The sequence below is a fragment of the Microcaecilia unicolor genome, chromosome 12, assembly GCF_901765095.1.
Source record: "Microcaecilia unicolor chromosome 12, aMicUni1.1, whole genome shotgun sequence".
In the NCBI taxonomy this organism is placed as follows: Eukaryota; Metazoa; Chordata; class Amphibia; order Gymnophiona; family Siphonopidae; genus Microcaecilia; species Microcaecilia unicolor.
In genome coordinates, this window is record NC_044042.1 from 30494281 (window position 1) to 30508841 (window position 14561).

Here is a 14561-nt window from a genome sequence, read left to right on the forward strand (position 1 = left end):
GGTCTACTTTATAAAAAGTGCTCGAAAGATCAAATTGTATGATGAGTGCTTTTTTCCCCCCCTCGGCCAGCTTCCATCCATCAATCTTTCCTCCACGCCTCCCCCAAGTTTCTAATTGAAATTCCTACATCTGTAGGATCTGAATCATTCAATAATGAAAGGGCAGTTTAACTATAGTATCATGCACACAGATTCAAGCATGAAGAAATGACAGTTCTCCTTCAAGGCTGCTAAATCAGCATGTATTTCATTCAGAAGACCAAATAGCACCAGGAACCACTGCCAACCACTTACCTGTGAAATGGCAGTACTGAACCCAGTTTGGGCCATTTCGAATTGGAAGGAGCTATCACTCTGAGATGAGAGACCTGTAAGGGAAGAAAGAGAAAATGAAAACTGGTACAGGGCGTTAATTCGAAATCATGTTCATAATTAACATGATGTATCAGCATCTTCATTTTCCATTACTTTTACAGGAATAAAAGCAGCTTTAGAGAGGCCAGCGGGGCGTTGCCCCAGGCACAATTGGGGGCACTTCCAGTGCTGCTCTGTGGGGACAGGAGGGGCAGGGCGCCACACTGATGCATTTTCTGCACTGGTGTCCGCAGGTGCTGCAACACTTAGCTCTGGCACTGAATATCAACCAGAATAATGGAGAAGGCCATCGGCTCAAGATTTTGCAATATTTACTTCAAACAGCGAGTAATGCTCACATTGTTCATATTGAGACAGTCTGTGGGTACTTTTTACCTATAAACTTTTGTACCATATTTCCAAAAGTTAGCATGTCTGTAATTTCAATTTGAAGTTTGCTGCTAGTACATATATTTCCAGACCGGCCAATATTTAAACTATTTAAACAGGCAGGAACAGCTCCTGGCTGGTTAAATAGCCTTAAGCCGGCTAAGCACTAATAATCTGCACAAGATAACCGGCTATCTCGGTTGATTATTACCGCTTAGTGGCTAGCCTGGTCACCGGCTATGTCGCAGGACATAACCGGTTAGCGTCAATATTCATTTAGCATAAATAGCGTAAATAGCAGGTCTATTTTTGGCCACTATAACTTAGTGCATAGCAGCTAACCAGCTACATCACGTGATATAATCGAGAAGCCACAAATATTCAGCACATCGCCAGCTAAATTTGTCAGCCAAATGGGACCACCTAAATAGCAGTCCTATCTTTGGCTGCTATAAACTTAACCGGCCAGCGCTGAATATTGACTTGGCCAGTTAAGTTTAAACCAGCTGTAAAAAAAAACGAATATTCAATGCCAGTCACTGGAAATGGCCCCATATTGAATGTCCAGACTCAGCGCTGAGTGGGACTTAGTCAGCCTGCCTCCCGCGGACTTAATATTGGCTGCTTGAGCTGAAATTGCAGTCTGCACAATATTCTATACACCATTCACCTCTACTATCTTCACTTTCTTTTCTATTCCACAGAAATTGCTCTTGCCAAAGTTCCCAAAGGCTTTACTTATCCTCATCCTCCTTGATCTATCTGCTGCTTTTTGACATTGTTGATCATCATCTACTCCCTGTCACATTTACTTAATTAATTAATTAATTTATTGCATTTGTAGCCCACATTTTCCCACCTATTTGCAGGCTCAATGTGGCTTACATAGTACCACCGAAGGTGTTTGCCCACTTGGTGGATAGCAAATACAAAGTTGTATAGTGATCGTATGAGGTATAAGTGGAGGGTCGGAATGGATGAAGATTGCGTGTTGACCTGTTCGATCATAGTTATGCTGTGTTGGTAGGTGAAGAGGGTTACGTGGGGTCGTTGGGGTAGGCCTTTTTGAAGAGGTTCATTTATTTTATTTATTAGGATTTATTGACCGCCCTTTTGAAGGAATTCACTCAGGGCGGTGTACAGTAAGAATAGATCAAACATGAGCAATAGGCAATTACAGCAGTGGAGGAAAAAACTTCAGAAGAGCCACCCAGCCTGCAATACTTTTAAGGCATGTGTACGGTTCACCATCATAGGAAAAAAACTCCACTTACCATACTGCAGGAATCATTCTTAATACGTGTCCAAATGTCAATGAAGCCCACTTAAACTCACAGGAATATCAACAGATAGAACAGGCACTAATGTCAGACACTCATCGATAATGATTCATAATCTTCATGTACTTCCAAATCTTCAAGTGCCCGCCAGCCAATTCTACATTCCCAGCTTGAGTGATAACTTTGTCATACTACTTACAATGTCAACACAATACGTAACAGAATATTTTAATTCATAGTAAAGGGTAAAGCAAAGATGCAACATATAGATAGGTAAGAGAGTAAGAAGAGTTCGAAAGTAAGGTGACTGATTTAAAGAAAGTTGCACACGAGGTCAGAGAGATGGTTAATATTATCTTAGCTAGGGTAGGAGTGGATAAACGTATTCTTAATTGGATTTCAGGACTCTGCTCTATCTTGACATTCTTCCTACCTTACCATTGTACTTTCAGTTTATGTCTCTGGTGGCTCTTCATTTACCACTATCCCATTATCATTTGGTGCATCTCTAGGCTCTGTCATAGGCCCTCTTCTCTTTCTACTTGGCTGTCCTTGATGCTCTGATCTCCTCCCGTGGCTTTCAGTACCATTTTCATGCTGATAACTCCTAGATCTACATCTGTACCCTAGAACTTGTCAGATAAGCTTTGTACCCATACATGCCCTCTGCTATACTTATCCCCTATGCTACCACCCTCTATTTCTGTAGGTGCCCCAACCACTTCCCCGCAGAGAAGTTGCTGTCGTAGAGCTATAACTTCCTTCTCAACTGTATGTTTTATCATGACCTCTTGCAAAGTAGTAGTGTGGAAAGTAATACATTTTTGAATGGTGCTATCTGTGACCATGGTCCTTAATCTTAACACCTCAATTGCAAAGTATGCTGGGAGTATGTATGATCCCCAGTCTATGCCTCCACTATGTGCTCTGGCTCAGAAGTTATATTGTCCTCGTTCAGTGTTGCCTGTGGCTGCTGATGAGCTTGATAGAGCTCAAGCAAGTGCTGTAGTCACGTTTCAGTCTATTCTCAGAGTCAACAAGCCCTGAACTATCTGTTCAATAGCCCGGTAGATTTTGTGTAATAGAAGCTGACATTCTTGCTGAGCTTGCATTGCTGCCATGCCCAGGGACATGGGAACACAAAATGTGACTGATTCCAGAAGCTAAACTCTTTAATCTCAATGGTTCAAGAGTAGATGTCAAGGGCAAAAGGCACAAAAAAAGTATCCACAAAGTCATACAAACAAACCAAGAAGAGTGGAAAAAGCCAACCACAATGTCCAGAGTGACCAAAGTTTATTGTCCAATAGTACAATGCCGACAGACAGAACCAACACGGGCCGTGTTTCGACAAACACAGTCTTTGTCATAATAGCAATACTTTGAGAATGCACCTCAACGCAGTGCTGCACGTTCACCATAAGCTTACACTGTTATGACATTTTTAAGTGTGTCAAGAATAGTGGTAGCAGCAGCAGCAGCAGCATAAGTACATAAGTACATAAGTACATAAGTAGTGCCATACTGGGAAAGACCAAAGGTCCATCTAGCCCAGCATCCTGTCACCGACAGTGGCCAATCCAGGTCAAGGGCACCTGGCACGCTCCCCAAACGTAAAAACATTCCAGACAAGTTATACCTAAAAATGAGGAATTTTTCCAGTCCATTTAATAGCGGTCTATGGACTTGTCCTTTAGGAATCTATCTAACCCCTTTTTAAACTCCGTCAAGCTAACCGCCCGTACCACGTTCTCCGGCAATGAATTCCAGAGTCTAATTACACGTTGGGTGAAGAAAAATTTTCTCCGATTCGTTTTAAATTTACCACACTGTAGCTTCAACTCATGCCCTCTAGTCCTAGTATTTTTGGATAGCGTGAACAGTCGCTTCACATCCACCCGATCCATTCCACTCATTATTTTATACACTTCTATCATATCTCCCCTCAGCCGTCTCTTCTCCAAGCTGAAAAGCCCTAGCCTTCTCAGCCTCTCTTCATAGGAAAGTCGTCCCATCCCCACTATCATTTTCGTCGCCCTTCGCTGTACCTTTTCCAATTCTACTATATCTTTTTTGAGATACGGAGACCAGTACTGAACACAATACTCCAGGTGCGGTCGCACCATGGAGCGATACAACGGCATTATAACATCCGCACACCTGGACTCCATACCCTTCTTAATAACACCCAACATTCTATTCGCTTTCCTAGCCGCAGCAGCACACTGAGCAGAAGGTTTCAGCGTATCATCGACGACGACACCCAGATCCCTTTCTTGATCCGTAACTCCTAACGCGGAACCTTGCAAGACGTAGCTATAATTCGGGTTCCTCTTACCCACATGCATCACTTTGCACTTGTCAACCTAACCGCAAAAGGGTTAGGGAAGGAAGGGAGTGAGATGACCAGAAAGGAAGGCATGGTGAGAAAACTAGTGCAAACTAGAGCAGGAAGAGTAGTGGTAGAAATCAGATTATTGCAATTCTCTTTCAGGGCCCAATGCACAAAGCTTACCATGCTGCTAAAGTTTGCTTTAGACTAGTTGTAGCCAGTTTAAAGCAAACGTTATTTAGCCAGAAATGCACAAATGGGTTTTCTAAGGCTCTAACGTACGCCATTAGCAGCTACCCAAAACCCTAAGCAAATGCATTACAAGGAGCTCATTAGTATTAAAATGAGCATTTTGGGTAATACACAGACAGTTCCGTGCATGGAGCGCCTACCTTTAATGTGTAAAATTTTATGACAGGTCTGAACCTGTCGTTATGTGCAGTAGTCTGTTTGCACTGTATAGTAGTGCAAGCAGACTGCCACCCCATAAGGTAGGTGCTCAAGTGAACGGACCCCCCCAACTCCCCCAAAACATTTTGGTATCCCTGATGGTCCAATGGACTGCTTCCCAAACCTCTCCCATGCCTCCCGGCCTCCAGCACAAAAGCCCTGGTGGTCCAATGAACCCCGATTCTCTCTGCACTCCCTCCTGGACCTCCCATGCTTCCCAACCCCCAGAAAAAAAATCCCTGGTAGTCCTGTGAACCCCGACACCCTGGACCCACCCCCAAGAAAGAATCACCCTAGTGGTCTACTGACCCCCTCTCCCCCAGTGGAGGCAGGAGGCAGTAGCAACACCTTCTCTCTCCTGCCTCTAGGCTCACCCTGTGCAAAATGGCAGTGCCCAGCCCTGCCCGGTGCATTCTGGGATGCAGTGGGTAGGGCTAAGCACCATATAAGCAGTTTTCTTACCACCAGGACAATTCTTGCTTGGGGGTGGAGTCGGGATCTACTGGACCATAATGGATTTTTTGCGGGAGATCAAAAGTCCTGGGGAGGTCTGGGAGGTGGATCAGGGTCCACTAGGCCACCAGATTTTTTCGCAGAGGGGTCCGAGAGAGGGTGCGGGGGGATAGGGGAGTCGCAGTCCACTGGACCACTAGTGATTTTTTTGCACAGGGTAAGGAGGCCCGGGGAGATCCGGGTGTGGGGGGATCGGGGTCCACAGGGCCACCAGAGGCTTTTGTGCTGGGGGTTGGGAGGTGTGACGACGCCAGGGGGGAGTCGGGAGATTACCACCAGGGATTTGGAGGAAGTTGTCAAACAGCAATTGATGCACGAAAGGGGATCCATGCATCTTATTTGCATGAAATCCCCTTTGTGCATTGGTCGCTGTTTGCAACCCGATATTTTTTCCAGCGGCACCTGTATTTACTGGGTGCCATTGTGCATTGGCCCCTCAGAGAGGGTTGTAATGGTCTTGAGGCTGTGTGCTAACTGCTATGTCTGCAACTCATTTTGTGGTGAATGTAATATAATGTTTTGCTGTATTTATTTAATTGATTATGGGTGATCTTATTGCAGCTATGTTTTATTGATGTAAATTGTTAATGTTCCTTGCCTTCTACAAGATTAATGCTTCAAAAACTGGGCTATTAATTGGTCATTTAAATTAAATTAAACAACTGACATGGGTTGTGGGATAGGGAGGTCAAAAGCAAACATAGAGAAAACACAGAAGGAAGACCACTGGGAAGGGGGAGAAATGAGGGGGAAAAGCAGAGTGAAGTGGCGAAAAAGGTAGGAAGGAGTAGACTGAAAGGTAATGCGGTGATGCAGCTGGAGACCAGGGGCGTATCTGCGTGGGGCCACAGGGGCCTGGGCCCCCGCAGAATCCAGTTCGGCGTCTGACGTCAGACGTCGAACTGGATTCAACGAATCAGCACTGCAGCGTTACTTCCTGGAAGCATGGCCACGGAGGAAGACGAAAAACGGAGATTGCGGGTCGGACCTCGGCGCCAGCAAAAGTAAGCAGCGGGGGAGGGTTGACGGCGGGGAGGGGGTGGAGAGAGGCGGCGGCGGGGGGGGGGGGGGGAGGGAGGCAAAAATGTGCCCCCCCTCTCTGGCTGTGGCCCCCCCTACCGCCGGATTCCAGATACGCCCCTGCTGGAGACAGTTCCAGTTGTGATTCTCCTTCAAATCAGAATCGTGTTTTCATAATGGTGAGAGTGGTGATAAATGCCATGTGCAAAGACACCACTGACCAAGAGAGATTTTACCCGGCATCTCTATTTCTTCTAAATGTGAACAGTGAAAAGTTTGCAACACCCACCTCTCTGTGATGTGTTCAAGCCTCCCAGGCTGAGAACCACTTATTGTATCTAAACCATCTAAGAGGTTTTTCAAATCTGGTCTCGAAAATCTTCAGTGACAGAAATGTCACTTTCCCCCAAAGGCAACCAAAATGTATACATTTGATTAGCATATTAAAAATACCAGTATTTCTTTTTGTTACATTTGTACCCCGCGCTATCCCACTCATGGCAGGCTCAATGCGGCTTACATAGGACAATGGAGGGTTAAGTGACTTGCCCAGAGTCACAAGGAGCTGCCTGTGCCTGAAGTGGGAATTGAACTCAGCTCTTCAGTTCCTCAGGACCAAAGTCCACCACCTTAACCACTAGGCCACTCCTCCACTGTTGCTACTATTTGAGATTCTACATGGAATGTTGCTATTCCACTAGCAACATTCCATGTAGAAGTTGGCCCTTGCAGATCACCAATGTGGCCGCGCAGGCTTCTGCTTCTGTGAGTCTGACGTCCTGCACATACGTGCAGGACGTCAGACTCACAGAAACAGAAGCCTGCGCGGCCTTCTACATGGAATGTTGCTAGTGGAATAGCAACATTCCATGTAGAATCTCCAATAGTATCTATTTTATTTTTGTTACATTTGTACCCTGCGCTTTCCCACTCATGGCAGGCTCAATGCTGCTTACATGGGGCAATGGAGCGTTAAGTGACTTGCCCAGAGTCACAAGGAGCTGCCTGTGCCGGGAATTGAACTCAGTTCCTCAGTTCCCCAGGATCAAAGTCCACCATATATATATGTGTGTGTGTGTATATATATATATATATATATATATACACACACACACACACAATGAACCATATACCTGTACTCCAGATCAGGCCCTGTGGTGTGACAAAGTGATTTGCAAACTGTCACCACATGTTTCAGTGACTAAAAGGAGGACATGAAATTAGGTCTTCTACAGCCAAGTCCCAAACCTGTCACTTTTTATAGGGATGGCTGCCAAAATATAGCTTGATGGCAAAATACCTTCAATAGCAAAGATTTTATCCTCCAGTTTTGTCTGGATGCTGTCCAGTGCGTTAAAATTGTCCACTCGGAAGACGTGTTGATCTGAAGGTTTTGAGGCAATAGTTTTCAACTCCTCTTCAGCTGAGGGTTTCGAAAAGGCAACCCCAACCTGTGCAACAAAATGTTTGGTTTCAGCTTACAGTTGAAGTGGATACCAGAGACAATGGAAGGAATGCTGCAGAAGGCAATTTTCAGACAGAAATACCTTGGCCTGGATTTAGGCTACCATTGCCACGCTTCAATCTGGGCCTGGGGCATCTTTACTTTAAAATGTCCCATAGCATCTGGCAATGCTTGCTTCTCCTTTTGCCTTCTAGCAGTTGTTCTAGCCTATGATGCCCCACAACTTGCATGAGTCTCCATCCATAGTGACAGGTAGACCATGCCAGAGGATGGGAAGGGCTTGTCTGGACATGACTGCTGTAAGGTCCTGCATTGGTGCGTTACTTAAACAAGAAGTACAGCCCCCCTCCTCCATCATATACACACACAGAGTCATATTCACTCTGTCCTTGTTCCTTCCCCACCTCTCAGGATTTTAGTTCATAGGGAAAAAATGAAACAGGATTTGGACTTGATATTTCTATTGTTACAATCAAATTGGTTTACATATTAAAATATGGGTACTTATTTTGTGCCTGGGCCAATGGATGGTTAAATGACTTACCCAGAGTCACAAGGAGCTGTTGTGGAAATTGAGCCCGTCTTTAGAGAATGACATGGGGACAAAGTTTGTCCCCATCCCCGCCCTGTCCCCGCGGGTTCTGTCTCCATCCCCGCCCTGTCCCCGCAGGTTCTGTCTCCATCCCCGCCCCCCCCCCCCCGCAGGCCCTGTCTCCGTCCCCACCCCATCCCCGCAGGTTCTGTCCCCGTTCCCACCCCTGCTCCGTCCCCATGGGCTCTGTCCTCATCTGCAGAAGCCTCGAACAATTATGATTTTATATTTAAATCTTTTTATTAAAGTATAAAAAAGAGTCGGAACTTTGGTGGCGATACGAGCTAAAGGGGTTGGCCTGGTACCTCCATTGGAGTGGACAAATCCCGTGAAGCAATATGTTATTGTCGCTCAGGAAAAGTGAACTGTCAATAGGCCCTAATCGGCAGGGGTTGCTGAAACTGCTTAATGATAAATGTAATAAAATGCTGATACATTACCTTAAGGGGGGGGGGGGAAATTGGGGAAAGGGGGGAGAAAAGGTAAAACCCTGATGATAGAGAATATTTTGTTTATATTCAGATGTTCAGGTTGAGCTTGCAATCTATTGTAAATGGAGCTTGTTGATTGTTTACTCTGTGGACTCATCAATAAAAATGTTGAAACATAAAGTATAAAAAGGAACAATATGCTGTGCAACTATTGTGTATAAGTTACAAATAGAAAACAATGATAACAGCGAGCAGCTTTAATAACCCTCTACCCTAGGTGGGTCGCCAGGGGAGCGGCCGCTCCTCAAATGAACTTCTGATGGCGCCGGTGCCTATTTTTGACATGATCTGTCACATTTAAATTAAGCGCTGGCACCATTGGAATTCCATTCTCGCTCCTCCCGCGCCCTCAACCTGGCTATACTTCTGCTTCCAACCCCAACAATAGCTGATTTTTACAACCCAAGGAATCCTAATCCACCTGTTAAAATGTCCAGGGGTACAAAATACAACCCGTTCTGTATGCCCTAGAAGGGAGAAGTATGCCCTATGAAGCCGTTATGATTTTTTAATCTGTGGATGAATAAGAAGTCAACAATCTCAAGATTCAGTCTAGCTCTTCTGTCTTCCACAGTCCCTCCTGCAATAGAAGATGTCTTCTTAGAAGATGTGCTGGTAGGAGGATGTACAGGATTCCCCATGCAAATTTTGGTTAGTTGTGGCCATCATGTTTGCTTGTTTTTCCAAAAAATCAAAATATTGTTGTCTGCATCACTCAAACATAAATAACAGTCCAGTTCATTAACAGGCTTCAAAGTAGAAAATGACACAGGGACAAAGTTTGTCCCTGTCCTCGTGGGCTCTGTCCCCATCCCTGTGGGCTCTGCCCCTGTCCTGTCCTGTCCCCATCACTGTGGTTACTGCGGGTCCCCGTCCCCGTGTCATTCTCTACCCAGCTCCTCAGACCACTACACTAACCAGTAGGCTATTCTTCCACTCCATGGTCTTTATCCCTCCACTGCAGCTCTCCAGTGGGCTCAGCTTCAGGTGTGGCAGTAGTGAAAGCTGTGAGTGAGCATGGTGACTGCACAAGCACTTGCTTTGAGTGGAGTGGACTCATGTTTAGAGCAGTAGGCTGACAAGGACAGTTGAGCAAGTCATTTTCATCCTGAATTGTCTCTGGTGCAAATCAAAGATGCCAAGGATCATGGCTGCCAAGAGACTGGGCCGGGCCCGGGGCAAGGCTGCCCCCAGGTCCCCCCCCCCCCCCCCCCCCGAGGTCATCATCGTCACAGCCCCCCTCCGTCCACCACTGGGCCGGGCCCCCCTGAATTCAAATCATAGCGCCTCACCTCGACCTCACTCCGTGTGAAAGAAGCGCAGCAGCGGCAGTCTACAGATCACCTCCCTTCGGGCCTTCCCTCCCTGTGTCCCGCCCTCGCGCAAGGTACATCAGACGAGGGCAGGACACATGGAGGAAAGGCCCAAAGGGAGGCGATCTGCAGACTGCCGCTGCTGCACTTCTTTCACATGGAGCGAGGTCGAGGTGAGGCGTTATGATTGGAATTCAGGAGGGCCCAGCCCGGTGGTGGATGGAGGGGGGCAGGTGGAGGGGACTGCAGCGCCGGGCCCCCCTTGGAGGCCCGGGCCTGGGGAATTTTGTCCCCCTGCCCTCCATCTCAGCAGCCCTGCCAAGGATAGACCAAGTGGTTGAGAATAAAGGCAAAAGAATGAGATTTCCAGGTTATATGGTATAAATCTAGAAAGATTTAAGTGTCAAAAAGACTTCACGGATGGAAGAAGCAATAAAAATATGACATTTATCAGTTTTAGTTTCCTAGGTAAGATTTTTCCTCTCCACTTTCCTTTTCTATTATATTTTGTAGTTCTTTTCTGGCTTATACTAATTGTTCTTCACACCACTCTGATATGTCTATAAAGGACGGTATATCACATTTTAATAAACTAAACTAAATCTTCTCTCTACTTAGTATGTACATGGGTACATATGTACTATAGCTGTTGTTGAATCAAAATTTTTAATTGTGAATAAATCGGTCCATTAAAAATGTTTATTTGCAATTAATCACATGAACCCCCCCCCCCCACCAAGAGCATCCACCCTCCTCCTGATACCCCCCCAGAGTGTCCACACTCCTTCTGAAGTCTCCTAAGAACTTCACTCCTTTTAAAGCTCCCCTAGAGCATGTACCTTCCTTCCAAAGCCTCCTCCAGAGTATGTATCCTCCTCTCAAAGCCCCCGAGCATCCATTCTCCTGACAAAGCTCCCTGGAAGAACCTCCCAAAGCCTCCCAATAGCATTCACCTCCTTCTGAGGAGCCCCCACAAACTCCTGTAGAGCCCCCCCCCCAGGCCTACCTGAAAGATATCTTGGTGGTCAAGGGTAGGTATAGGCCTGAACCACTCTGGGTTCAAAATGGTAGCTACTACCTCTACTGGTAGTCATGCGAGACTACCGCTAGAGATCACAGCCATTTTGACCTTGGATTTGGCATGGGCAGCAGTGACTGGGATCACTGTTGCCTGCCCTACCCTAGATCAAGAGTGCATCTTTCAGAAAGGCTGAGGGGGGGCCTACAGAGGTGTGTGTGGGGGGATCTTTGGGAGGATGTAGATGCTTTTATGCATGGATGGTCTTTGGGAATGGGGTGGGTTCTAGGGAGGCTTTCAGGAGGGGGATGGATGCACTTGGGGGTTCTTTGGGGGGGGAGGGGGACTTTGTGTGGATGCTCAATGCAGCCCGTGACCATCAGCATCAAACATTTAAATGGCGAGTGACCGTACTCACTCGCAAATGCGCAGTAGAGACCTTCTCTGCCCCGCCCCCACGTCAATACGTGATGACGGGGGGGGGCAGAACACAGAGGGTCTGTACTGCGCATTGCTGAGGGAGGGACACCGCCGTCTAACGCTCCCCCCACCTGAGTCGCCGCCGCCACCCACCTTCTACCCGGTCGGGCCCTCGCTCCACTATTGAAACAGCGAGGGTCCGGGAATGCAGCACTGAGCTCTGCTGAGCTGCCGACATCGCCCTTCCTTCTTCTTCTTCTCTGCCTCTGTCCCGCCCTCGACGACGTTACGTCACACGAGGGCGGGACAGGCAGAGAAGAAGAACGAAGGCCGATGTCGGCAGCTCAGCAGAGCTCAGTGCTGCGTTCCCGGACCCTCGCTGTTTCAATAGCGGAGCGAGGGCCCGGCCGGGTGGAAGGTGGGTGGTGACGGCTCGGTGGGGGGGCGCGAACTCGGAGGGGGAGGGGCAGCGGCGAACTCGGCGGTGGGGGCGGGCCTTTCAACCCCTCCTTCCTATAATAGCCCGTTTTTACGGGCTCAAAGTCTAGTTTTAAAAAAAGCTGACTGTTGAGGTGCCATATGCGTTAATTGTATTTTTAAAAATTGCCATTAATGGCGATTAATCAACTGCACTAACACACACATACATATATAAGTGTTGTTGATTAATCACAGTTAATAATTTTAATTGCCATTTTTGTGGAACTCTTTGCCAGATGAAATTAGCAGCATTACTAGCTACATTGGCTTTCATAAAGCCTTAACTTTTTGTGGGCATTTCTGGTTGTTCTTAATTTTCCTTGGTTGTGATGTTTTTTGATATATTGTAATGATGTTGTTATGTTTCTGCCTTTTAGTATTGTAAATCGCTTTAAAACCTTGCTGTATTAAGCTAATCACAGCAATAATTTGTACCAGTAGACTTTTCCAGTCCAAATTTTCAAAGGGAAACTCTGTTTATATGACACTGATCCCTGAGAAAGACTCAGAAACACACATACAAGTAGAGGCACAGGCCCCACTCACAAGTTTGTGCATTCTTCAAACACACAAGGACCAGGGAATCACATTCAATCATAGCCACAGAGAAATGGGAAAAAGAACAGCCAAATGGCCTAGGACAGTGGTTTCCAAACCTGGTACTGGAGGCACCCTAGCCAGTCAGGTTTTCAGGATATTCACAATGATTATTCATAAGAGAGATTTGCACGAGGTGGAGGCAGTGCATGCATGACATAAGATCACAAGATATGTCATGCTCGGTCAGACCCAATGTCCATGAAGCCCAGAATCATGTCTTCAACAGAGGCCCATCAGAGTGTCCCTAGGAAGTACCTGGCAGATCCCAAAGAACAAATCCATTTCTTACAGCTCCCTCCCAGAGATGTGTGGTAGCTGTCTGAGGTCAATTTGGCTAATTATTCATAGACCTCTCCTCTATGAATCTGTACAAACCCCTTTTCAGGAGTTGACTCACAGTGGTCTGGACCCCCGGGCATTAAGGGTGGTCTGGTCCTCCCACCCTGCCATTGGCCGACACCCCACCACCACCTTGCTGCTGCCCCTCCCTACCACCACAGCCAACACCCTTGTTGCCCCGGTCCTACCTAAAGGGCCCTGGTGGTCTAGTGGTCTCTATGCAGGGAGAAGGAAGCATATTCTTTCCCGTCCCATTGAGGTGCCACTGTTCCCCCACCTGCCGACGCCACTGTGTTTTCAAAATGGCAGCCGAGACTTCCCGCGGTACTCTCGTGGGTTTCGACAGTCTTGTGAGACTTCTGCAGGGAGTCTTGGCAGCCATTTTTAAAATATGGCAGTGTCCGGAAGTGGGAATAGCAGCAGAACAACGGGCAGGAAAGAACATGTTTCCCCCCCCCCTCCCCCAGAGGCCACTAGATCTCCAGTGGTGCGCCTTTAAAGGTAGGACCAAGGAGGGCTGTAGTGGGCAGCAGGCATCTGGGCAGAGCCTCTGGGCCTTGGGGCATTGCTCGGTTGCCCGAATGGTCAGTCCGCCCCTGCCCCTTTTAAACTCAGCTACACCAGATGTGTTAACCACATACTTTGGCAATAAATTCAACATTTTGTTGTTCATTAAGTGCAAAATGCTTTCTCAAGTTTGTTTTAAATCTACTACCTTGTTGTTCATGGCTTATCCCCTAGTCCTAGTACAGTTTGAAGGCATAAATAACTGTTCTCTATTAATCTGGTCCATTCTGCTTAAGATTTTATAAACCTCTATCATATCCGTGGTCAGAGAACTACCGTTCACTGGTTGTGTGTTCTAAAACTGTGTACGGTAAATACAGAGAACATTTTTATTTCAGCAAATACTTTAGCTGGTGGTGTTGCTGGTCTTCACCTTACATCTACCTGTACATTCTGATAAAATGAGCTTAATTCCTAGAACAAGCAAAGGCACATTTAATTGAAATCATACCCCAATAGCATAACGGACAATTTGTCTTTGCTCTGCTTCAGCTGCCACGTCTCTTAAAGGAAGATTATCCCCATACGTCTCCCCATCGGTTATCACAACGAGAATACGGTTAGCATCCGTCCGAGACCCCCTTTCTGATGTAAACACCTCACGTCTGCATAAAAGAATAGGAAGAACAGTTAGAATATAGGATATTTCCAGTCCCATACAGAAGCAAATCATCACTCAGACAAAACAATTAGCGAATCCCACAGCCTCTCCCTGGGCAGCTTTTAAGGAGCGTGGTTGGGGCAGAAGTAAGGCTGGTTCCGATAGTACTGATGACAGAAGGAATTGCTCTTGTGGATCAGATATTCCAAGCAGCATCTCTCATAATGTTATTACCTTGCATGTAATTTCTATTCTATTAATTATGCTCTTTCATACTGTATAGCCCAAGTACATTTCAGAAATCTCTCCCACACACATACCCCACATAAGCTGAAA

General features: G+C 46.6%; 1 protein-coding gene across 1 annotated transcript in view; it reads right to left on the reverse strand.

Moving 5' to 3' along the window:
• The window catches only part of LOC115481366 (integrin alpha-M-like), a 152906-nt gene that overhangs the window by 75157 nt on the left and 63188 nt on the right, over positions 1-14561 (reverse strand). Inside the window, 3 exon segments of the mRNA XM_030220448.1 lie at positions 295-368; positions 7640-7790; positions 14076-14229. Coding sequence (XP_030076308.1) covers positions 295-368; positions 7640-7790; positions 14076-14229 — 379 coding nt within the window.